General features: G+C 41.3%; 1 protein-coding gene across 1 annotated transcript in view; it reads left to right on the forward strand.

Moving 5' to 3' along the window:
- The first annotated feature begins 1477 nt into the window (after window positions 1-1477).
- Abi3bp (ABI family member 3 binding protein) overlaps window positions 1478-24840 on the forward strand; it is a 226801-nt gene continuing 203438 nt past the window's right edge. Inside the window, 1 exon segment of the mRNA XM_050122348.1 lies at window positions 1478-1647. Coding sequence (XP_049978305.1) covers window positions 1569-1647 — 79 coding nt within the window. The 5' untranslated portion in view covers window positions 1478-1568.

Consider the following 24840-nt stretch of genomic DNA (forward strand, 5'->3'; position numbering starts at 1 on the left):
GTGTGCCTGTGTGTCCAAGAGCCTCTGGAGGCCAGAGGCTGACACTGGGTGTCTCTCCAATTGCTCTCACCCTTATTTTTTGAGACAAGGTTTCGCCGAATCTAGAACTCACCCATTCAGTGAGATTGGCTGCATCCTAAGCTCCAGGGCTCGTCCTGTCTCTGTCTCCCCATTGGTGGAATTGTAGATGTTTGCTGTGGTGTTTGACTTTTTTTTAAATTTATTTATTTATTATGCATACAATATTCTGTCTGTATGTATGCCTACAGTCCAGAAGAGGGCACCGGACCTCATTACAGATGGTTGTGAGCCACCATGTGGTTGCTGGGAATTGAACTCAGGACCTTTGGAAGAGCAGGCGATGCTCTTAACCGCTGAGCCATTTCTCCAGCCGGGTGTTTGACTTTTTACGTGAGTGGTAGGATCTGAAGAACTAAGCTTATGCTTCAGTAGCAAGCTCTCTCCTAACCAAGCCATCTTCCCAGCCTTCATTTTTATCTTAGAATTTAAAGTTTAATAAGGTAGACTGGAGGTGCTGTGGTCACGTGGCCTACTTAAATGCCATCATCACTTATTTGTGCCACGACTCTGAAACTTTTCTTTCACTTCCCTTTGTTCAGTTTTCTATCAAAAACGAGAATGGTCACAATGTCTTTGTCATAGATGGGTCTGAAGAATGAATGCCTTAGTAACGTGTAAATTGGTTAGATCAATGTCTGTCATGGAGTAAACCCTGGAATATAAACAGTGTTGATAACATAGCAAAGATGCTCAAAGCAATTAAGGGGGCCCTTCCAAAGCCTGTATGCATTGCTATTCTGCAGACTGTTTGATTGGGACACCTTTTTTTTTCTATGCCTCAGCTTTCCTTACTGTGAAAACAGAGTTTGCTAACACCATAGCTCCTGCATAGCCACCATGCCAAAGGTTGTTGCCGAGGCCAGCCCATTGTGTGGATAAGGTCATGTGCTACCTCTCTGTCTCTACACCCACACCTATGGAATATGTGCATATACATACATACACGTGTGAGTGTGTTTGTATGTGTGTATACATGTGTTCACAGTATACAACTGCATAATTTAGGACCATCTTTGAAGACCCATTTAAAAGGGAAGAATTGGATTGGTTTCCGGGCTAATTAAAAGCAGTTTCCTTCTTAATAAAATTTCATTTTATATTTTAATGTTTTAATGGGCTTAATCATACCTTTTTATTCTTTAAACTAGTTCATCAAATGTTTCAGAGTTGCCTGGGTAGTAGTTCTTCCCCGAACAGATTGGTCATAATTTTAGTTCTTGTATCAGGGAACAGAGAAGAGCCAGACAGTCACAGTGCTGGAGAGGGAAATGTGAGGATATGTTTTTGCTGTTGCGCCTACTTTTTTTTTCCCTGAGTGTGTGGGAAAGGGTGTGATGTCATCCTGTCTCCACCCCCTGTGAGTAAGCCCATAGCAGAGCTCAGTGCAGCCGCCCGCCTCTCTCAGTGGAGGACTTCCACTTAAATGCGGTTCCAGGTTTGCCAGGCACCCCGGAGCATCACTCCTCCTGTGAGCAGGCAAATGCAACATGCTCTCCAGCCTGGGGTGTCTGCTTCTCTGTGGAAGTATTGCCCTTGCCCTGGGAAATGCACAGAAATTGCCAAAAGGCAAGTAGCTCGGATATTTTGTGTTTTAAAAGTGAGATTAAGAGTTGCTGGTTTTTGACTGTCGATATGAAATATGATCTGCTTTACAATATGGGGGGATTGAATTATTCTGCAGAAAGCCAAAGGCCGTGTGTGTCGAGGGGTGATTTAAGCGTTGCTTTCTTTTGGACCCCTGTTACTAACTTTGTGATGGCAGCTCCTCCTAACAGCTTCTAATGGAGTATGCTCACACGAACTGAAGTTTCAAAGTACAGTATCTGCCTATCAATCAGCTTATATAAACGACTGTTGTAATTTGTTAGTTATTTGGTGCTTTCAGTCCTGTCCAGAGACAACGACTTGTTGGTTTAAGCTTTGGGAGAAGCCTGTTCAGAAAGCTGGAATCTTTTGCATAAATCTCAAGCATACCTGGGGCTAGGGACTGAGGGAGGGTAGCCAGGTCAGATCCAAGTATAGCTAAGTAGCTGTCAGGGCTCTCCCGTCGAGTTTGGAAGAGGGTTTGGTTTGCCGGACAGGACACTCCCCCCTTCTCCTGCCTAAATTGCTTATTTTAGTGTTGGTATTTTGTTTACAAGAGTCATCAAAAGAGAAGTAAATTTTCTAAACTTAGACCCTAGAAGCAGTCCTCAGAACGAATTAACACTAAATCAGGAGGCTCTCGCCTTGTCCTGTCTGCTAGCATGAATGCTGAGTGCGCTTTCGCTGCCTTGCAGAGACACTTCAGGTCTGTGGAGGCTTTTTATGGCTGCAGACTGCTGTGGTCAGCAGAATCGCGGAAAACAGGCTGGGATTTACCGCACAGTTTTGATGGGAAGTGTCAGAGGTGACACCCAGGCACAGACTCATCAAAACAGAGTCCCAAAGAGAAGCTGAGGGTCAGAGTGCTGAGAGACATTGCTGTGTCCTCTCTCTGGAGCTTCAGCCTAGGGTCATCTTGTCTCAGATGCAAAGTGTCCTTTCTTTTGGTGGGTAAAGTGAAACTTGAATCTGGAATGTGACGGCTGAAGCGTTTGGCTCGTGAATGTCTCCCATGAGGATGGGGACTGCAGGCAATGGCAAAGGAAACCTCTGTTTGGATCAAAGGATTATGCAAGGAGAAAGAAATCAAGCACCATTAGATTTTTCTTCTACCATGAGTTTCGTTCTTTGATCATAATAAACTGTGACTTAATCCATAATTAATTGTTTGCATTGGTGTAGCTTTTAACAGTGTTGCCGTTTGAGAGGAGCCTGTCGATTTTGCTTTGTTTTTGGTTTCAATTCTTACAGGTGTTTTAATTTTTCTCTGTATTTACTGTGTGGGGATGATAAACAAATTTGATCCCTACAGACTTAGGTCAGGTCCAAGAGCCTTCATTTTCCCGCCACAGATCTAGAAAGAAGCCTCTTGGCACAAGTTGCCTTTGCTTGTAATGATAAAAAAGAATATTTATTAGTCAATAATTGGGGCCAAACTGTTGTCAAGTTTATTGCCCATCACTGTGTTTGCACTAGGTTTCTTTTGTAATGTTTTAGCCATCTGTAGTTTGGTAAGATCAACAAAACACAATCTATAGCTATTATAAAACAAATGGTAAATCCTTTTATTTCCTTAAAAGGTTTTGAGGAAGTTTCTTAAGCTGCCCACCTTGCTAAAATGTGTTTGAGAATGTCCTATAATAGTTGAGGGGTAGGAGGCAGATGTTTTCCTTCAAAACCTTTGGGAGCTTTTCATGCTTGCTTTTTTTTTTTTTTAGTGGTGGTGGTGGGGGTCCCCATGATGGATGCTACCATCCTGGATGATCTAAACGTTTCTCAAAGAAAAAAAAAAAAAACAAAACCTTGTCTAGTCTTTGAACCCATGGTTTCCCAAACCCATTTGAATGATAGTCCCTGTCTAGTCAAACAGCTATGGTATCTTTCCAGAGGCTGTCTGTGACAGATCGCATTTGAAAAAGGGCTGAGATAGGTTATTGCTTACTGCTTTGGAGTTGAGGACCACCTGTGACTGAAGAAGGGCACGGCAGTGAAGAGCTAGATATTAGTGACCGCTGGACATAGTCCAGCCTAGGTGTTTGCGTTTATGAGCCAGTAAAAAATGCATGCAGGTTTTACTAGCAGGGTTTTATTAATAGCGGTCATGCTTAACTTTTGCTATGTGAGGATGCTCAAAGCTAGGGGAAAATCCTTGCTGTTCAGAAAAGGAAGCCATTTTCATAAGTTTAGAAATAAATGTGTTTAATAAGACAAATTTATTGGGCCATTGTCCACCTTTTTCTCATTTTATTGAAGATCGATTAACAACTTCCTCACAGGCCAATATTTGGAAAATACTGACCTATCTTAACTATTTATATAGATGAGGACACCCACAATAGGGGAGATTTAGTAACTTTCCTGTGTTAATGGTGGAACCAGGACCAAATATTAGTCTTGCTTCCTGCCAGGTAGAGAGGGTCTCTGACTTATTCCAGGAATCAGGTCTGCACTGCACATGGGAATGCTGCCTCTCCCTTGAATCAGACCTTTCCTGCCAAGGTAGAGGAAATTAGACTACAGCACCCTTAAAATCATCTTGCAGCCTTTCTCAAGAAAATGCCATCATTTTATACATTAATTATATATAAACATGTTCATTTGGTTATTTATAAGAACTCACTTGTTACATGTCATATTGATTCTCAAATGAATTGTCAGACATTTTTGTTTTTATAAAAGTTTAAACTTAAAGAATATTACTAATGCGTCTTTCCTTATCTTCATAAGTTAGTGGCTGTGTGCTTCAGCAATTTGTTAGATCTCATATCCAAACTGTAAGAGTCATGTGGAACAGCAAGCGAGGGGGCATGTTCTTCATAGAGAGGCAATAAGATTGCCAAGCACTGCTCCATTTGCTAACATTGGGTGTTGGCGTCTATGGCCTTGTGTCCTGACCATCATTGGCCCAAATCACAGAATTGAGACAGGAATGTAATAATGCGACTCTGGCACCTGAAGTTGGGAGCACATGACAGAGGAAGTGAGCAGTTGGTTCTTTGCCTAGAGTTCTTACTCAGAGAGTAGAAATCCTTGACAAGATAGATGTGCACAGACAGCTGCAGGGATGACCTGGCAGTTAAGAACACATCCTACTCAGAGGACCTGAGTAAAGTTCCCAGCACCCATGGGGAGCCATCCACAACTGCTATAGGAAAGCATATAATCCTATAGATAACCAGTTCTAGAGCACCCAGAGCCTTCTGTTGGCCTCCACGGGTACTGGCACACATACTCATATCCATAACTACATTCTCTCTCCCTAGTTCAATTAAAAATAAAATCATCTTTTTAAAAAAGTAGACGGATGAGTCACAATAACCGTGAGAGCTATTAACGGCCACCCATTATTCTCATAGATAGTATTTTTTGACTGAGTGGTGTGGTAATTTAGTGTGACATATTTTTGGTGCAGGAAGTCTAAGTCCTTATATGAAGCAAATATCTTATTACTCTCATTTTATAAAGTTTCTGGTTATGCCTCCAGGTGTTTAAGTAATTACTCCAAGAGAAGTAAAAGTCCCTAACTTTAACTCCAGCGTAGTGTCAGCTCCCTGATTCCTGTAAACACATGCCAGTTTGTTCTAGTAAAAAGCTATGTGCCCTGTGTAGGAGACTGGGGGAACAAAGCATGGTGCTTATTTTCAGGTAGCTGACTGGTTAGTGGGGTGGATTGGACAGAAGAGGAAATTCCAGGGCATCGAGATCTGTCTCCTTTAGCTTGAAGCCCCTGAGCTTTGAGAACAGTTGGAAGGACTCCGTTCAGACCAGAGGACTGAAGCATCTGAAAGACACAAAATCCGAGGCTGACAGAGAAGAGCATTTGGAGGCAAGGGAGAGTTTGGATGAGAGGTGAGGGTACCTGCCTCTTCCTTTCCACAGAGCCCTTCTGAATAAAAGAATATGCCACTTAAAACACTTGGCCTGTGTCTCCAAAGGATAGGTGATATTTGTGAGGAAGTGGGAAAATGAGAAGGTTACCAGCCACTGGGTAGAGGGCTGGTTTTGTTTTATTTTTATGTTTTTTTTTTTTACAGATAGAAGTCTCTCTGTGTAGCTCTAGCTGTCTCAGAACTCATTATGTAGCCCAGGCTGGCCTAACTCAAAGATCCTCCCGCCTCTGCCTCCAGAGTGCTGGGATTAAGGGTGTGCTGCCACCACTAGGGAAGGGCTGGTTTAATTAGAATAATGTATTTGTGTATTTCTGGGACAGTATTAAAGAGTACATAGGAAAAAATGATTCAACTGAGAAAAGGTTGTAAAAGCACAGGAAATTTATTTAGTGGTTTTTATAGTTCTAGCTCTCATGACTTCTTGATGCATTTCTTTATTTAACTATGAGTTACTGAACATCTAGGTAAAACTGAATGAGACCAATTGTTTGAAAAACTGCATATTAGGAAGCAAATAATCAAATATACTTCAGTTGAGGCTAAGTTTAGATACCAATGTTTTAAATTAAAATTTGGACATGTTGGGTATATGTTCATCAGTTATACATTCAACAGACTGCTATATTGGGTTATGGGGTACAAAATATTAAGGAATTTTAGTTCTCTGTTTCTCTACAAGTTAATAGGTCACAAAGGAATGTTTGATAATACAGTTCATCAATGCCATAGCACAAAACACGAAATATTTCTATAGGTTAGTGGCTGGCAAAATGTTTGTCTAAGGCAGTGGTTCTCATCTTTCCTAAAGCTACAACCCTTTAATACAGCTACTCATGTTGCAGTGACCCCTTCAACCATAAAATTATTTTTGTTGCTACTTCATAACTCTAGTTTTGTTAATGTGATGAATCGTAATGTAAGTATCTGGTATGTGGAGTATCTGATATGTGACCCCTGTGAAAAGGTTGTTCAATCCCCCAAAGGGATTGTGATCTAAGGCCAGGGCAGGGTATCTAATGAAGGGAGAGCCACTAAAGTCACATGACATACTCAGTTGGCTCTATGTGGGTCACCAGCCTCAAATTTGAGTTCCTTTTGTTTGTTCTCTAATTGGTACTGGTGCAAGTAGGCACAAAAAGAAAGAGATGAACTTGATCAGAGTGATCTGAAAATAAATGTAAAATTAGGATGTGAGATGATATGAGAGATTACTAGAATACTAAAATAAAAACAAAATGTCTTTCAACAAGCATAATAAACTAAATAAATAGCACCATCTACAAAAGAAAATTGCTAAGTATAAAATGGAAGAGCAATGGTTTATCTACATAGATTTTATTAAAATAGCATTAAACATATAACTAAATTTTTATGTTACCTAGCATGATGATTAATGCCGTGTTAATATAAAGTATCCTCTCACCTAGGAGATATTTTATTATCTTCCATAGTATATTATCTGCTGCTGTATAAAAGTTTCCATGAAGTATGCAGCTCAAAAAATGCATTTATTATTGCAATGTTTCTGGCTTAATGGGCATTCTCATTCAAGGTCTTACATGAGGCTGTACTGAAGGTTCTGAACTGGTTTCTACCCGTGAAGGATCTGCTTTTAAGATCATATGGTTGAAAAGACAGTCCATGGGAGGTCACTGATTTGAGGGTCTAGCTGGCTTTTGGACACAAGTCACCTCAGCCCTTGGCTATAATGGCATTTCTTCTGTGACCACGTGCCTAGAACGGTCTGCAGTCGGGACATAAATCACAACTTTATGTAGCATAATTACAGAAGCAAACTTTTGTTGTTTCCTCTTGGTTAGAAGCAGCTCAGGAGTTAGAAGTAGTTACATTGCTTGACTTAACTTAAAAGGAACCCACCATAAAGGCTCAAACAGTTGTTTCGTGTCCTGATGTCATTCAGTGTAACTGTGAACACAGGAAACTTGACTCCAGGGAGCACACTGGGTTGAGCATCAACACTCCATCAGCTTCCCACAGAATTCAGCCCTTAGTGACAAATGCTTCACATGCCAGGTGCCGGTTAGTGTCCCTACATGACTGGAGTTAATTCTGAGCGATCCTTGAGGACAGACAAGATACCTTAGAAACGCCGAAGTGCCCAATGTGAACCAGTCAGTGCCTGGATCCTTGGTCCATGTGGAGAAAGGCATGAAGTATCTCTTCCCAAACAAAAGTCTCTTTTTGTGTATGTAGCATTTCTTAAAAGGGACAACTTAAGAAACCATAGCCTTCTTCTTAAAAGATGAACAAATACTAAGCAGTCCACACTTGCTATACAGTCCGCAAGACAGGTTTCTGAGATGTTTGTGGGGGTGGTTTTGAGAGTAAATTAAATTTGTGTCTGGCAAAAGAATATGGTCTGTATTACTGGATGTCATGAAGAGAATTTGGATAAACTAAAGGACCTTTGTTCAGAGCCTTTATGTCAGTTAATACAGTTAATACATGCTCTCAGTGCACAAGGCAAAAATCTAGATTGCACAAAGAAATATTCTTAGCATGATACTGGAGCATTTGATCAGAGAGTCTAATGTTTAATATTAAGAGGATTGTGGACAGCCTAATGCTAACACACCGTGTGTCTTTTCTCACCCTTTGTGTTTCTTGCATTGGAGTGTTTCAAAGAAGGCACGCAACAGATAAGGGTGGCCCCATTATCCCAGACTGAAGAGTCCCATGGACAAAAGGGCAGTTGAGATTCCCTCCATAGCTCTTCATGTTTGCTTGGGTTTCCCACCAAAACCCTTCCCTTGTAAGACTGCTGACGTGTTCTCCACATCTTTCCCATCTAATAAAACCCTGGCATGGATTCCCTGTGGTTGGCAAGGTGCTTTAAATGTGCTTGGCACTAAGCTGAGGTTTGAGGTCCTCTGAGCACAACAACAATGAAGCCCGCTAATGTTTGTCCTGTGGAATTCTGAAGATGGAGGTAAAAAATGAGATACATTTGTAACAGCTTGTTAACATTTTCCTGTTAAGGATTATACCCCTGAAGCCCACCCACTAAAAATCCAGGGCAAACACGCTCATTCCAAGAATCTTCTGGTCAGATTAGAAATCAATTGTAGAGAGAACTGAGACTTAATTAGTGCTTTTGCTACATCACAGCAGTCCTGAGCAAAACTGAATGTTTTCAACTCTAGCAGTAAGACCCCTCCTTCTGCCCAGTTACTGTTGATTTAGCATAGCTTGAGTGGATCTATAAATAATTCCCGGGTGATTCGTACATGACTGAGGGCTGCTGCCTGTGTGAGTGACAGATAAATTGTCCCAGAAGAGTAGAATGTCAAAGTTAAAAGTTGTAGGTAAGCTGTTTTGCTGGTTAAGTGTTAATTTGTATAAATTCAAAAGTGATTATGGTTTTGCTGCTTTATTTCAGGATTTTATGGCATTTTTTTGGAAAAGATATTCATATATCCTTATTAGTTATATAAGGAAATTTGAGGCAAACTTTTTGGTGTTTTTTAGCATGATGTGACATTCACAACTCTCATGCGATGGTTCATCACCTTGTGGGTAACACGTGACTGTCAGAAAAGCTCAGAAGCCAGGGCAGCAGAGCTGTGACTGTGTTCTTCCGCACTGAGCATACATTTGTTTTGGTCACCTAGTTAATATTTTACAAATCATATTAGGATTAAAAATATGAGTAATACATTTCCTGTCTCAGGGAGTTTGACACTGGGTTTATTTAAAAGCTTTCTGCTGGTGCAGCATAGATGGCTTGGCAGTTACGAGCTCTTAGTGACCTTGAAGAACACTTCTGTTCTTCTCCCAGCACCTACGTGGTGGTTCTCAGCTCCCAGAAACTCTTCGTCTAGGAGGTCTGATGCTGTCTTCTGGCCTCCACAGGTTCCTGTACACATGTGATATGCCTAAATTAACTCAGACATACATGTGCACACATACACATGCATGTGCATGCACACACATACACACAACTAAGTTAGTAAATACACCTCTAAAATACTTGGTCATTGTTGCAGGAGCTTCTTCCGCTCCTTCAGCCAATAGCCGCTGAGATATCAGTCTATTGGGGCATGGTCTCTCTCCCTTTAAAAAAGCCGCCACTTCCCTCCTCTGGCTCTCTGGCTTCCGGCTCCCTTCCTGATTGTGCAGAGGGTGTGCCACCACAACCCTCGCTCTAGGAAGCTAAGGAGCAAGAAGCTAAGGAGCCCAGCGGTAGTGGCGCATGCCTTTAATCCCAGCACTTGGGAGGCAGAGGCAGGTGGATCTCTGTGAGTTCAAGGCCAGCCTGGTCTATAAGGGCTAGTTCCAGGACTGGCTCCAAAGCTACAGAGAAACCTTGTCTCAAAAAATAAAAACAAAAACAAAAAATCCCTCATGTGCTTTTAGAGGAAGCTGTTGACAACCTTGATTTGTGGGAGTTCATGTGTGCTTAAATGTGTATGTGTGCTTGTGATTGAATTATGTGTATGGTATATTCATGCATGTGTAGGGCTTTGTGGGGTCCTGGGAAAGGTGTTTCTGGAAAATGTGTTTGAGTGTTGCTCTCTAGAGCCCTACTCTTTAGTCCCTTGAGACAGGTCTCTCAATGAACCTGGAATTTGTCCAGCAAATCTCAGCCATCCTCCTGTTCGGACTCCAAATGGAGTGACCGGTCTTTGTTTCTTAATGTTTGAATTCTCATTAAGTAATTGACATTTCCAGGGCTAATCTGTTCTTAGATCTGACATATAGATAAAACAGTCTCTTGTAGTATGCTCAGAAAAACAGAGTACCCCATGGACCCAGTCAGTGTAAACTCCGGGATGAAGCAAGTGAGCAGTGTATCACCCTGCCATCGAGCCGGGCTGTATGAGTTAACTTGACCTTCTCCTTTAGACTAAGGATGAACTTTTAACCAGGTAGAATGCTTTATGACCTAACACATCTTTCAAATGCTTATGTCTGCATCTCAAGTACGATGGTGAGTCTCCCCCGAACAGGGGAAGGAATCCTGGTAGGACCTCAGGCCCTTGGCTTTGCTTCCAAAGAGCTGGCTAGGTGGTTACAAATGCCCTTTCTCCTTAAATACCCTTTGTTTTCCCCGTTTTGTTAGCTGATAAGAGATTTTTTTCCTGGTACTCCAGGCTCCTGCTGAGTGTCCACTGTACACACAGCATGTGGGGCTGGGCAGGACCTAACAGGCCTTCCTTCTCTGAGAGCCACGGACCCTGCCCTTTAAGGAGGGTTTTGGAATGGCTGCCAAAGTCTCGCTGGCAGGAACTCTGGAATTCAGTCCAGTTCCAAATAGGCTGTCAGCGGTGTAGGATGGTCTCCTTCCAGTTTCCTGGATGGAGTTAAGCCATTCCTAGCCAAATTGTTCAGGAGAAAGCATCAAATGGCCTGAACATCAACCCCTGCACTCCTCTTCTGGTTCGCCCTCCCCAGACGCGCTGGTGACTGCTGCCACGAAATTCTTCCATACACGCTTATATTTTCACTCGGCTTACAATACTGTGCGTGCTGCTCCATCGAGGTTCGCTCTAATTTGTAGTCTCTTATGAACTGGAAGGATAAATGCTGGATATAACAATGTAGGTTAGGGGGTGTTTTTCACAGCTGTGGCCAAAATCCTTAAGAAAACAAGTTTTTCCGAGGGTTTATTCCATGGTTGCTTTGCTGTAGGCATGTGAACGGAACACCACGCGGGGAGGAGGTGTGTGTGTGTGACGTCAGCTCTTCGCCTACTTGCCAGGAGGATACAGGGAAAAGCAAGAGACAAGATGCCCCCTAGAACCTACACCCAGTAACCACAACCACCTAGTTCTTAAATTTCTGGAACCTCTCAAAATACCATCCCCAGCTGGGGACCTAGCCCTAACACCTTAGCACGGTGTGGGGGGGTGCAGGGGACATTTTGTATTCAAAGTCAGTAAGAGCCTTGAAACTATGTACATTTTTGAAAACTCCATTCCCACCTTGGCAGAGGGAGAGTGACAGAAAAGTCCAGGGCTTAGATACTTCTTGAAAAGATGCCAAGAGAAAAGAATCCTTAGGCCTACTATGTAGCCGTCCCATAGACTGGACTGGGGAGTGGAACCAAGGCTTGCAGAGGCTTCGAAGCTAACTTTAGCTTCCTGCTGTCTCCCTCATCCATGGTCCTTGCTTAGTTTTTGTTGCTGGGGTGAAAGCCAGTATGTAGCCTGGCTTTGCCCTGGGATGCCTGTTACAGTCTTGTCTGGCTGAGGCACATGGTTGACTTGGCCAGAGCCTAATGAGTTACCTTGTGGAATTCCTTTTCTACCTGTCCTTTTTCTATTCCTATTCCTTTGACCCCTAAACTTCCAGCCTCCATCTCCTGCCCTGGCCTCTTTCTTTTTCCTCATTCAGTTTCCTCTTACTGCAAAAGTCCTCAAGAGCCTCATCCAGGGCTCCCACTGGAGCAGGTGTTCTCTCCTCACAGCTGACTCTCCATCTGTGTGGAAGGCACCAAAAGTCATTTCTCTGGAAGACAATGGCTACTCTGTCTTGTTTGGGAAGGAGGAAGGTGGTTTCTCTGTCATGCTAAAAGCTCCAATAGGTTGAAAATACTGTTTCTTGCTCATTCATCTTATCATCATTGAACTTGCAAATCAAAACCATATTTACATTCATTTGATAAGCTCCATGTCTGTAAAACAACATAAACCATAACTGTGCCTTTACTTCAAAGTTTATTCTGAAGTGATATTGAGTCTAGCATAAGCCGCAATGCCCCGTGAAGAAGGAACAGGATATAATGACTTTAATGACAAAAGCCAGGCATTATAGTGTCAGTTTGTAAACTTTGTACAGTTTGTAAAGGTTTCCTATTTGCTCTACTGTAGTAGTTGCAGTTTAACATTTTGAAAAACTTGCAGACAATTGTTACGTTTTCTGGTTGCTCAGTGAGTTATACGTGAAGTTCAAATTCCACGTTTCTTGTGATTTGATGTGCCACTGGCATTATCACAAAATGGTGTTTCTGTGTAGCGTGCCCCCAGGAAATGCGGTCCTTGCATTGGCAGGGGGACCACAGCTGTGGGCGTTTCATTGTATTTCCACATACCAGCTTCCCTCTTTGATCTCCATTTCTTTGGCTCACCGTTCGCTTGGCCTGCACTCCACAGATACCCTCCAAGTTTTCTCTTCCTTTGATTACAATGCCCGTCCTTCTTTCCTTCCCGCTTGTGCAACTTCTAATGGTTGTCTCTGGAAGGCTGCCCATCATCCTGCCATAGTACCTTTATAGAGTTCACTGGTATTACACTTGTGGTTAGTTATTTTTCTTGTTGTTGAAACAAAGACAGCTGATGGGAGTGACTTAAATGAGGACGGGCTTATTATAGTTCCTGGTCACAGAAGGTACAGTCCACTGTCAAGGAGAAAGCATGGGAGTATTCCTTGGCTGCCTAGAATGCAGCTGGATCTTCATGGATCTCAATGGACCAGCAAACAGACAGCTTGGGCCTGAAATGGCAGATACCACAACCCTGAAGACCGGCACTCCATTGAATCACTTCCTTCAGCCAGACCCTACTTTGCAAAGGTTACGCAGCCTCTCCTGATAGTGCTATCAGAGGTGGACTAAGTGTTCAGACACAGAGCCTGTGCTAGACATTTTATATTTAAACCACCTCTTTTCCAACCTTAACCCAGATAAAGAACAAATATTTTTTTTAAAAAAAATTCTTATAGTTACCCCTTCATTTTCTACTTATAAACCATCAACTAATCATAAATCTGAAACACTTAGATTAACTACCTATGTACTGAGTAGTTATGACTCTTTCTATTGCCACTATTCCCTAGACCCTGCAGTACAGTGATTATATGACAGCAGTTGTGTGTTGTTAGGCATTATAAGCAGAGTGTTTTAATGTTTACAGAAAGTTATGAATAGATTACACATAAATACCACACCACTTTATATTGGGATTGTGTATCTATGAATTTTGATATCTATGACAGGGATCAATCTCCTGTGGATTCAAGAAGTGACTATGTAATTTAGTTTTCTGGATCCAGATGAGTGTGCAATCACACATGTCAATCCCATGCTAGGCTATTCTGGCTTGTCTTATGATAAAAATAAGAAAATCAAGCAAACATTAAATTTTTGAACAATCTATTGAGTATGCTTTAGAATTTTTCCTTTAATCCTTCACTGAAGAGAGTAATTTTTTTTAAAAAAGTATTTTTTGAGAACAACTTAAATTTAAATATTGACACTAGTACTGAATTATCAGGATGACTAATGCATTAGTTACTTTTCTCTTTCAGTGACAACTTATTTGGCAAAATCAAAATAAGGAAGAAAAAGTTTGTTTTGGCTTACAGTTGGAAACACATTTTATCATGGCTAGAAAGGTGTGGGAGCAAGAATGGGTTAAGCTGTGGCAACAGGAATGTGGGTCCCATTGTGTATCCATAGTCAGGAAGCAGAATGTGGGTACCATTGTGTTCATTGTCAGGAGGCAGAACGTGGGTCCCATTGTGTCCACAGTCAGGAAGCAGAACATGGGTACCACTGCATTGTAAAAGGAGCTGTGGGCTGCATTCCTGCAGCACGGTCCCTGCCACCTGGCTAGTTTATGCCCCAAAATAACAACACACAAACTGTATTAATATAAACACTGCTTGGCCCATTATATCTAGCCTCTTACTGGCTAATTCTCACATCTAGGTTAACCCATTTCTCTTAACGTGTAGCACCACGAGGTGGTGTCTTACCAGGAAGATTCCAGCATATGTTCATCTTGGGCTGGAGCTTCATCATGTCTGACCAAAGAGGAGAGGCATGGCATCTGAGCTCACTTCCCTTCTTCCCAGCATTCTGTTCTGTCTACTCCACCTACCTAATTTTCTGACCTATCAGGCCAAGCAGTTTTCTTTATTGATTAACCAGTGAAACAACAGATTGACAAATGACCTTCCCACATCACTGCATCCATTGTCAGGAAGAAGACAGAGCTGAATGCTTGCTTCCACATTTTTCTTCAGGTCATGCAATGGTACTAACCAACTTCACATCCTCCAACTCCCTGACTATGCCCTTACAGGCATGCTTGCTAGGTGATTTTAAATTTTCTCAACTTGACAAAAAATTTAACCATCATCGATAATAGAAAAGATCTTGAGTCACATAGAGAAGTAATACTGTGTCAACTACAAGTTAGTCAACATTATTTTTTCATGTATTTGGGGCAAGATAATCCATTTTTATAGCTTGTCACCATGTCAATGTGTGTTCAAATATTTCCAGGCGCCCCTCATAACTGTTTATGAAAAACATGCATTTAGTTGTATAACCCCCAAGTCTCGTCGGCTGAATTGCAGTATATAACACTTCTTAGTCCGGCACTCAGTGCCCACATCTGTTTTCATGTATGTCAGAAAATCAAGACAAGTATTCACTGTGGTGTTTCCCGAAGTCATCACACTCTGTGGCTCAAGTATCCTGTGCAAGGGCTTTGTGGTGTCCCAGAAACATGCATTTTAAACATTCCTTTTCATAGCTGGAGGTTCACAGGCCACAAAAGAAACCACAGACATGAACACTAAATAAACTTCCTGTAAATTATGAAATAAGTTAAAAGGTGTTAAAGGATACGCACGGGTAGAGCAGAGCCATGTTAGGGATAGTCTCTCCAGGGACCTTCCTATTTTGTGAAAGTGTCTCATTAAAAAACAGAAACCAAGCTACCACCAAAACCAGGAAATACCCTGACCTCAGTGTGACCTAGTCTCCAGTCTTTCTCCTGCATGCCTTTCATTAATGGTATTTGTATCTTGCATACACACTCAAGGCTTTCTTGGGGACGATTATTAGAAGGATGCAGTAAAATGACATTATAAGGAGTTGCAGGGGTAGCTCAGTGGTTAAGGGTATGTAGTAGTTTTGCAGAGGATTTGAGCTCACTTCCAAGTCCCGTAGTGAACAACTCACAATCACCCACAGCTCCAGCTCCAAAGGACTCTGACACCTCTGGCCCCAGGCCTCCCTGGGCATCTACATGCATGTTTATAGTCTACACATATAATTAAACATAAAAATAATCTTTTTAATTTAAAAAAGAACCTTATTATTGTATTATATATAAATTCTTTTAAACCAATCTGGAGATAATATTTCATACATTCAAGACAAATATCCCTCACCCCAAATCCAAAATGTTTCCAAACCTAAAATTTTTATTCTACCATTATAATGCCATAAGTAGAAAATTATGCACTTATTTTTAAGTGCTAGGTCCCAGTTAAAATACACGTGTACCAGAAGTATGCTGTAAATGTCACTGGAAGCTTAAGTCTATAAGGTATATATGAAATGTATATAAAATTTATGTTTAGACTTCAATTCTATCCTCAAGATATCTCATTAAGTGTGTATAAATATTCCTTCAACCAGAAACACATTCAATAAATTGAAAGCACATGTTTGTCCCAAACAATCCAGATGAGGTATGCTTACCATATATTGAGGATAATTAGCTCAGTCCCATGGGCACAAGAAAGCCTAAGGCATGACTACATCTAAACTCTTTGTACAAGTGATCTCTTCCATAAAGCTGGCTTCTATAGATTAGCTACATGTAACATCTTATGCATCTCGGGAAGGAACTAGTGTGGCCTCAGTCACACAGATAGTGAAAAGGTCTTTCCTTTGCTAGGGGAGCCATAAAACCCTTGAAATTAATTGTAGGTACAGTAGTGAATTCAGGATTCTGTACATTTTGGTATTACTTCTCAAAAAGTCTTAAAGCCAATTCAAATTGAGAATTGTTTTTTAATATAGAGCATTAGATGGGACAATGAGTGCTGTGCATTGACTGTGTACAATGAGAGTTCATGAAGAACGGTAAATTCTATAACTAAAATGTGAACACAGTTTACTTTTGGTAACTGATTTTTATGTGCTGCCACACAGTCCCAGTGAGGAAATGTAATGACTCTGTCATTATTCATATTATTTGTGTCTCTAGTCTTATATATGGAGTCCATTAGGATGAGGCAGTGAAGATGTGATCTCTGAGGCTAAGCCACAGAAACCCTGAAATGTGCTCCCTTATCACATTCTTGGATGACCCAGAATGGAGAAGGTGAGCTGCCATGTCATGAACCTGTGGACAGATCCATGTATTGGGTAACAGACTTCATGCCTACTTCAGTACACACTTGCCAGCTCTAAGAGTGGCCCATCTTGGGAAAGCATCCCCAAACAGTCCTTTAGATTACTGCAGTGTTGGTGAATATGGCAACACAACATTAGGGTTGATTCAGAGCTAGCACAGCAGACACAGGCAGCCTTCTTACAAGTTCTTGATCCAAAGAAAGAAATATTATGGTTGTTCAACACACTCTGCTTTGTGTTAATTTATTATGTAACAATAGAGTGGAGGAGGGGCTTGTGGGTATCTCACTGCTCACTGTTAACTATTTGCTACTGATGGATTCAGGGAGAGGGGGAGTCATTGCCTTCAGTCATATAGTCAGTGGAGATGCCACCAAGTGTCAAAGGATAGTTGTGATAGTTGTGATCTACTATTCATAAAGATGCCCCTGGCTAAGTTAAAATGATCACAAAGCCAAACCAAAAGTCATTAATTTGATAAAGGGACTAGTAGGGAGGAGGTGGGGTTGACAGAAAAGGAAAGGAGGTAAGGGGGTGAGGGATGAGAGCAATCAGAAGGCATTCATATATGTATATATCCATATGAATATATATCCATATATGTATATATCCATATATTGTGTATATGCATATGTATATGTGTGTGTATATATGTGTGCATATATATATATCCTGACCAATGGGAAAAAGATACATAGAAATAAATTTGGAGAAGAACATTTAGAGCAGTTTCCTCTTCCAAGATCACAAAATACTAAGCATAACTGCTACTCAAGAAGTAAGCTGGAAAATAAACAAGCATCCTTTTTAAAAAAAAATCCATAGAAAATATGTGATGGTTTAGAGCAGACTATCTTCTGATGCCTTCATAAATGGTCTGTCCTTTATTCCAGAAGCCACATCAGGACAGGTCTGAGGCCAACGGTGTGGATCTGCATTGGTTCTGCTAACATTTAAGAGAGTCAGCCTGTGCCCAAGATAGTTTACAGAGAGAGGGCCAGATACACCCTTTAGTTTGATCTGCATCTCCTGATTCCCTTTGAGGAACAAGTATGTCTTCAAGGACAAACTTGATTTAGGTCCAGTTCTCACTCTTTGGCCTTAGCTTTGGCTCCATGGTCAAGTTCATTCTTCATGTGATTGTATTTTCAGGATAGCCACTGAAAATTTCTAAGCTCTTACAAAAGTCATTTTGTAAATATAATATGAAGATTACAGATACAACAAAGTGGTTCAGGACACAGCTCATTCAGTAATGTCCTTGCCTTCCAAGCATGAAGACTTGAATTCAATCTTTGTAACTCATGTAAAACAAAAAATAATTAGGCTATGTGCTTGTAATTTTAGTGCTGGGGCAGTAGAGATAGGTGGATTCCTGGAGCTTCCTGGTCAGTAAGACTGGCCTACTTAATGAACTTTAGGCCAGTGAGAAACCCTTCAACCAAACCAAACCAACCAAACAACCAATAACAACAACAATAAAACGCAAGGTAAATGGCTGCTGAGGAATGATATTCTGACCTTTATATATGTGTGTGTTTACCCTTCCTAAGCACACATGAACATGAAGCATACATACATGAACATGAACACACACTCATAAACACAACAAAGAAAAATAAACACTGTCTAAGTGCAGTTTGTATTCTAGTAGAGGATGACAAAATATGTAGGATAATACAGCGCTATAAAAGGTGCATCTGAAGAGTAACTAAAAGTAAGCACAAAGAACAGGGGGCATATTTTGCAAGGGAGAACTGAAATATTTGCCATTCTGAAAAATTTATAATGATATTTCTGCAAATATTTAATTTTTTAAAAAGCTTCACAGAGAATATGAGCTGGTGAACAAGTTTCCTGATTGGAGACTACACAGTAACCATGAAAACAATTTAGAAGACTTAGGAAACATGTCTGTCAATCAGGGCCCTCCCAGAACACTGTGTATGTCCTAATCCTCTACCTATAGTAAGGTTTGTTAATGGATGTCATTATTGCTTAAGTTATCTACAATGGATTCTTTCAAAAACACCACTTTATAAAGTGGTCACATGGAAATATCAGACTCTTGGCAGTTAATAAGATCTTAACAAAGCAAAGACCTTGTTAATAAAGTTGGGAGGGCAGTTTCTACGCAGGACGAAATCTCCGTCTGGATTAGGGGCCGTCTTTTACACAAATGTAAATAGCATCCAGGGAATTTCAGGACCTCATGTGGCCTTTGGCTTTTGCTCTGATTTAGGGTGCCTTTGATTTGTCCTTCTCCAAGGGTCTTATCAGAGTTGCCAAGCAAGGGCTGTGTAAGCAGTGAAAACAGCTCATTTCCTACTGCTGCTTAATCCACTTTCAATAAACAAACCTAATTAAGCAAGCCAAACAACCAGACTTTGAAACAGAGTCTATGGTGGATGCCACGGACAAAGAAAACAGTTGAATAGAGCAAAAACGTTGAGTCCCATCTCAAAGCTCCGCACCTCCTAGGCAGGTACCCCTAGGAAAAGCATAGCTGTGGTGAGACTGACTCTTGTATCATCCTTTTCCTGTCCCCCTCATTCCAGCAGGCTTATCTTTCAGAAGGCTGATAGATGCTCCCCTGTCTCCAACCCTTCCCCCATAATGTCTCCTAAATCTTGGAACTGAAGCTCTAATTCTGTTATCTAAAGTTGAATTTTCTATAACAAAATAGGGAAGGTCTTTAAATGATGGAAGACTTGTATTTTTCAATATCCTTAGTTTTTTCCAAGACCAGGTAAGTATAACAACGTCTTAAAAGAAATTCTACATAGTGATACTAATACGTGGAATTATTAATCAACCTTCATATTAGCAGATTAAAAATGACTAACATCTTACACAACTGGTGAATGCCTTTGCCTAGCCTGAATCTAAATGACTTACCTGTGGTGTCCTGGTAAGCTAAGCCCTCCAACCGTATGTCGGGGCTATCCTTTCATACTGCACCCTGCAGCTAAACATTGCTCACTTTGCATTTCTCTCGGGGAAATAGTGAAAAACACGACTTTCTTCAGCCTTCAAAACTGAAAGAAATGGTTAAAGGTGTCTTGTTTCCTCTTTTCCTGCCTGCCTGCTTCATCCAGTTGGAATCTATTCTTAGCTTGTCACAGTAATCAAGATGTAAGGCACTTGTGTGTCCCCAGAGCTTTCCATTGTGCACTGTGGTCAGTAATTGTCCTACACCAAGCCCCCTAGGAAAAACTGCTCTGACTTGTGCCCATATAGAAGTATGTAGTGAATAGCCCTTTTAGTCTATGTTTTCTTCTTAATAGAGCTTTTAATATGCTCATGTAGTCATAGGCATCAGTACTTTTTCAACTGAGTAGAATTCCATTCCATGCCTGTAGCACAATGTGCTTACTCTCCAGCGATGATGGATATTTGGATTGTTTCTTGCTTCAAGCAAAAATGAATAAAAGGTCTGTAAATATTTGCTTGTAGGTAAGTGTGCCAAGAAATATTTTCATTTTTCTTTGGTAAATAACAATGGTAGAGAGTGTTTTTGTAATATATTAAGTAAGTGTTCAATCTTAAAAGAAGTGCCAAACTTTCCCCAAGTGGATGTACAGTTTTTAAATAGAAAAAAAAATGAAGGTTCTAGTTGTTCTAGACTTTTCCCAGAAATTTATAGTGTCAACATTTTGGTTTTATACTTTTTATTCATATTTTAATCAACTTATAATAGGAAAGGATCACATCAGTTTTTAATCTAGCTACCAGTTTATTAAGGATCTTTCTTTAAACATAAAGACAGTTCGTTTAAAAGGTAAAAGGCAAATGAAGTTGCTGAAACCCACACTGATTTCTTGTTATGTGAGATGAGATGGGGGCACTGGCAGGGAGGCAGCCTTCAGTGCGGTCAGGCCTTGTCTCCTGTGCGCAGAGGCAGCCTTCAGTGCGGTCAGGCCTTGTCTCCTGTGCACGGAGGCAGCCTTCAGTGCGGTCAGGCCTTGTCTCCTGTGCGCGGAGGCAGCCTTCAGTGCGGTCAGGCCTTGTCTCCTGTGCATGTAGTTGCATTCTTGCATCATCAAGACCCAGAGTTCTGCAACATGAATTCAGCAGTCAAAAAGCTTTCCCTTTTTTGGCTTCAAGATTCAGTGTAGACCCACTTTATTTTATTTGCTTTTTCCATCCTGGCCTCATTTTCCTCTCCCTCCTCTCTTCTCAGTCTCTCCCTCCTATCCCCCTTCTCTTCGCATGCCCCAATCGACTCCTCTTCTGTTTCTGTTTAGGAAAGGGCAGGGCTCCCAAACCTAGTATCTGGCTGTGGATCTGCATCTGTTTCCATTGGTTGCAGGATGACATCTCTCTGATGACAATCAGGCCTGGCACCAATCTACACAGGAGATGTAGGCCTGATTTAAACACTTTGAAAGGCAATGTTTTATTAATAATGAGAATGTTAGTTGTACAGACAACACATACTATACAGAAAAGTGAGCCTTATCCATGCCCACAGTGTGACTGGAAGAGGAGGCAGGAGACAAGGTGATCACTGGACTTGAAAAGGGATGCCTCTGAGGTGTTTTCCCCTACTTCAAGCTGGGTGGGTGACCCCATAGCAATTAAATGTAAATCGTGGAACATAATTTTGTTGATCCTTGCTTTGGGAAGTAGTTGTGTTCTACAAAATTTCTGTAAAGCCAACTTGTTGAATATTGAACCATTCTTTCTAGGTGAAGCAGCTTCCTATGAGCCTCTGATAGTATTTTCATCAGTGGACCAGTGTGCAATAAGTTTTATAAGTATTTTCTTCAAAGACACCTTATATAGTACATGGTATTGATTAATGTTATATTTTTGGCTGGTATATTGTTGCTAATACCCAAATGTTTATCTAACTTCATTTTTTTAAAAATCAGCAGAGATAGTAGACTGACCAATAGTATTATATTCATAGGTCATATAAAGCCATGACAAGGCCACACAGATTGAGGCAGTATGGCTCTAAACTCGTGGTGAGAAGGTCATGTGCTTACAGTAGAAGGACAGAAACCAAGAGTCAGAGTCTCGCCTGTTCACATCAACTGGGAAGATGAGCACTGAACGGCTCCAGCCTTTCACTGATTTGTCCCCATGCACAAAGAACTGGGAGAATACACTGAATACAGATTTGGGCATGACACATGCATTTTAGCAAGTAGAAACCTTTGCAAACACACAATCTGCTGGTAGTGGGAATTCACTGTCTGCTCATTTGTCCACAGGGCAGATCATGCATGTTTTACAAGAGGATTCTGGCATTATATATCATGATATAATATGTCTTTTTCTATCTAAGAGCTGAGGCATCTGACCACTCAATAAGAGAGAAAAACCCCTCAGTATTTAATATGGATCCTTTGTACCCTAAGCATATGAGGGGAAAGAGAAGGCCTAATAGAAGTGATTATTTGTTGTTTTAAAGATGCGCCTTATCATGGTGATAGCAACGAGATAAAGAGCCTTGACTCGGGAAAAGAATAGCTCTTTGTTTGCTTCTTTAATGTGCTTCAGGGCTTGTTAGAACCTGGTTGTTTTATGTACATTTGCAGATTACTGTAGGGACATTTTTAACTGAGTGATCATCTTTCATTTCTCTTCTTGGCTTAAAGAGTACCTTTCGATCTTAAAGATGCTTAATAAATATTTGAAATCACTGGTTCATTTGTAGACTTCTTTCGGTCAAGATAGAGTTTGTTTATATATATATATCCTTCTGCTTCTGTTTACAAGGAATTTTCACCTACTTTTCTCACTTTAATTTTCATAGTGTAAAGTTTATTTTTCAACTACAATGTGGATGTTTTAATGACAATGACCTTAGATTTAGGGAACTTCTAGAGACATCAGCTCATGAGCTGTGAGGCAAAGTTACCAGGAGATAGAAATGCTTCTGTAGGAATCGGGCTGTTGAGAGAAGGCATGGCATTTCGTCTCTAGCTGCCCTGCTTTCCACCCCTTTTGGAGGCACACCCTTCTCAGGCCACATTTCTGTGTTTTTTTCACTGAGAATGAGCATGTTGATTTAACTGGCAAAAACTCTCACCCTCCTTTCTGTTTAAGTTTCCACTCTTAGTTCTGTTTTTGATGACCTTGTTTCTAATCTTTTTCTTTAACCACTTGGTTTGGTTGGGACAAAGAGGAAGGAATAGCTTGATAAGCAAATGAGCCATCCATCGACAGTTATTAAATACCAAAGACCAAACTCTACTTGCCAGTTTCTGTTTTATCTGAGGATTAGAGGGGGAAGATATGGAGTAGGTAATAGGTATAAAACTGGGAGCATATTTTGCTTTATGGGAGGACCTGTACCTCAGCATCCTTCCTTTGAGAGCCGAGGCCCCGGTACCTGAAGATTACTGTTTCCCCTCCAGCATTTCCTTTTGCCAACAACTGTCACCTCCAGACTGTCCATTTCCACACACCATCCAAATACCCCCAGTCATTCTCTACTCTCTTTTTATCCAATTAACATATACTAAATGTGTGCAATAATGGGGCCTGGTGTGATACCCCAGTATATTCTCAGCCATAATACGGGTGAATGACTCATTCCAGGGAATGTGTGTCTTCCCTCTAAAGAGTCTTTGTAGAATACCTGAGAAGATGTAGATTTAAGAGAAGTTACTGGTTTTAAAGTTCTTTTGTTCTGAATAACTGAAAACGGTTTAATCCCAGATCCCAGTTTGGGTCCATATGTTTCTAAATGTCATATGTGGTGACTTGATACTTGTGCATCTATTCTATAGACTTCATCAGGTTGTGTGTGTGTGCATGTGTGTGTGTGTCTGTGTGTAGGTGTGTGTGTGTGTGTGTGTGTGTGTGTGTGTTTGTTCGTTTTGTAAGGGATCATTGTTTTTTCTCAGGTGTCCAACTTGGCCTCCAGTTCTCCTGGGAGCAAACTCAAGCCATTTTAAAGGCAAAGTGATCCACCCGACTTTACCACTAAGCACTGTGTACAGGTTGGAAGCATAATCCCAGACTCAAACAGACAGTCAGTGATGCATCTCATAAACACTGTGCCTTAGGCAGTCCAGGCCCATGCAAGAGGGGGTACTGATAGTGTCCTTTCTCTCTCTATGTAATGTACGCAAGTAGCTGCTCATGCTTACAGTCAGTTGTCTCGTCATGTAGAAAGGAATTTGGGCTGCAGCCAGACTTTAGAGGCATGGCCAGATTAGTTTCATCTGTACATATGAAAATGCCCCCAGAGGAGAATTCTCTGGGAAGAAACACTGTAAATCCTTATTTAACATAAAGTGCACAAACAAAGGTCACGTAATAATGGTTTCCTTTGAGAAAGCTTGGAGGGCAGGTTTTTATTACAGTTAACTTTAAATGAGTGGGAGTGGGGAGAGAAGAAGTACACACATCTTCAACTAAATCATAGCATCCCCACCCCTGCCTTCTCTTTGCTGAGTTTCCTGGGATTTCCTCTCCCCTGAACCTTGAAAGATGGTAAGATGGTATACCAGAATGGGTTAACACCCTCCGACGTGGGCTGTTCCTACTCCACCCTGACTGGATTCCAGAAAAGTCCATTTCTTCTCTTCCTCCTTCCCTCCTCTCTCTCTCTCTCTCTCTCTCTCTCTCTCTCTCTCTCTCTCTCTCTCTCTCTCACACACACACACACACACACACACACACACACACGCAGCATGGCTTTATTTTCTATTGGTAACAGAGGCCTGCTTTTCCATCTGCTCTGCGCTCTGCTCTGAGATCTGGAGGCCCTGGGGGGTTTCCTTTGCTCTCTTTTGGCTCGAGATGCTGCTCTGAGGACAGAAGCTAATATTTGTGATTCATGGGGATATTTTCAAGTTTCTAGTAGAACCCAGAGTCGAGGACTTGCTGCAGGCATGTGCATCATGCAAGCCCATCCGTTCAGCACTTGTTTTTTGCTTTCTCTGCAGGGGGCAGCTGGGTGACTGGTATGGGGCTGGGTCCATGGACAGGATCCCGGGGCTCAGATATTAGCAACACCATTATTTAGTTATAGAGTCCCACAAAAGTCACCTAACTTCATTTGGACTCAGTTTCCTCAGCATTCAGATGCAGATCTGTGCTGTACTCTCAACTGCATCTCTAAAAGGCAGGGTGGTGTACTAACTGCATCATTTTAGGCCTAACTTTTGGCTCATTGCAGGCTGTATGTGCGGACATCTTTTT

The sequence above is a fragment of the Alexandromys fortis genome, unplaced genomic scaffold (genome assembly GCF_014885135.2).
Source record: "Alexandromys fortis isolate MF-2015 unplaced genomic scaffold, M_Fortis_MF-2015_v1.1 scaffold_187, whole genome shotgun sequence".
Taxonomy (NCBI): domain Eukaryota; kingdom Metazoa; phylum Chordata; class Mammalia; order Rodentia; family Cricetidae; genus Alexandromys; species Alexandromys fortis.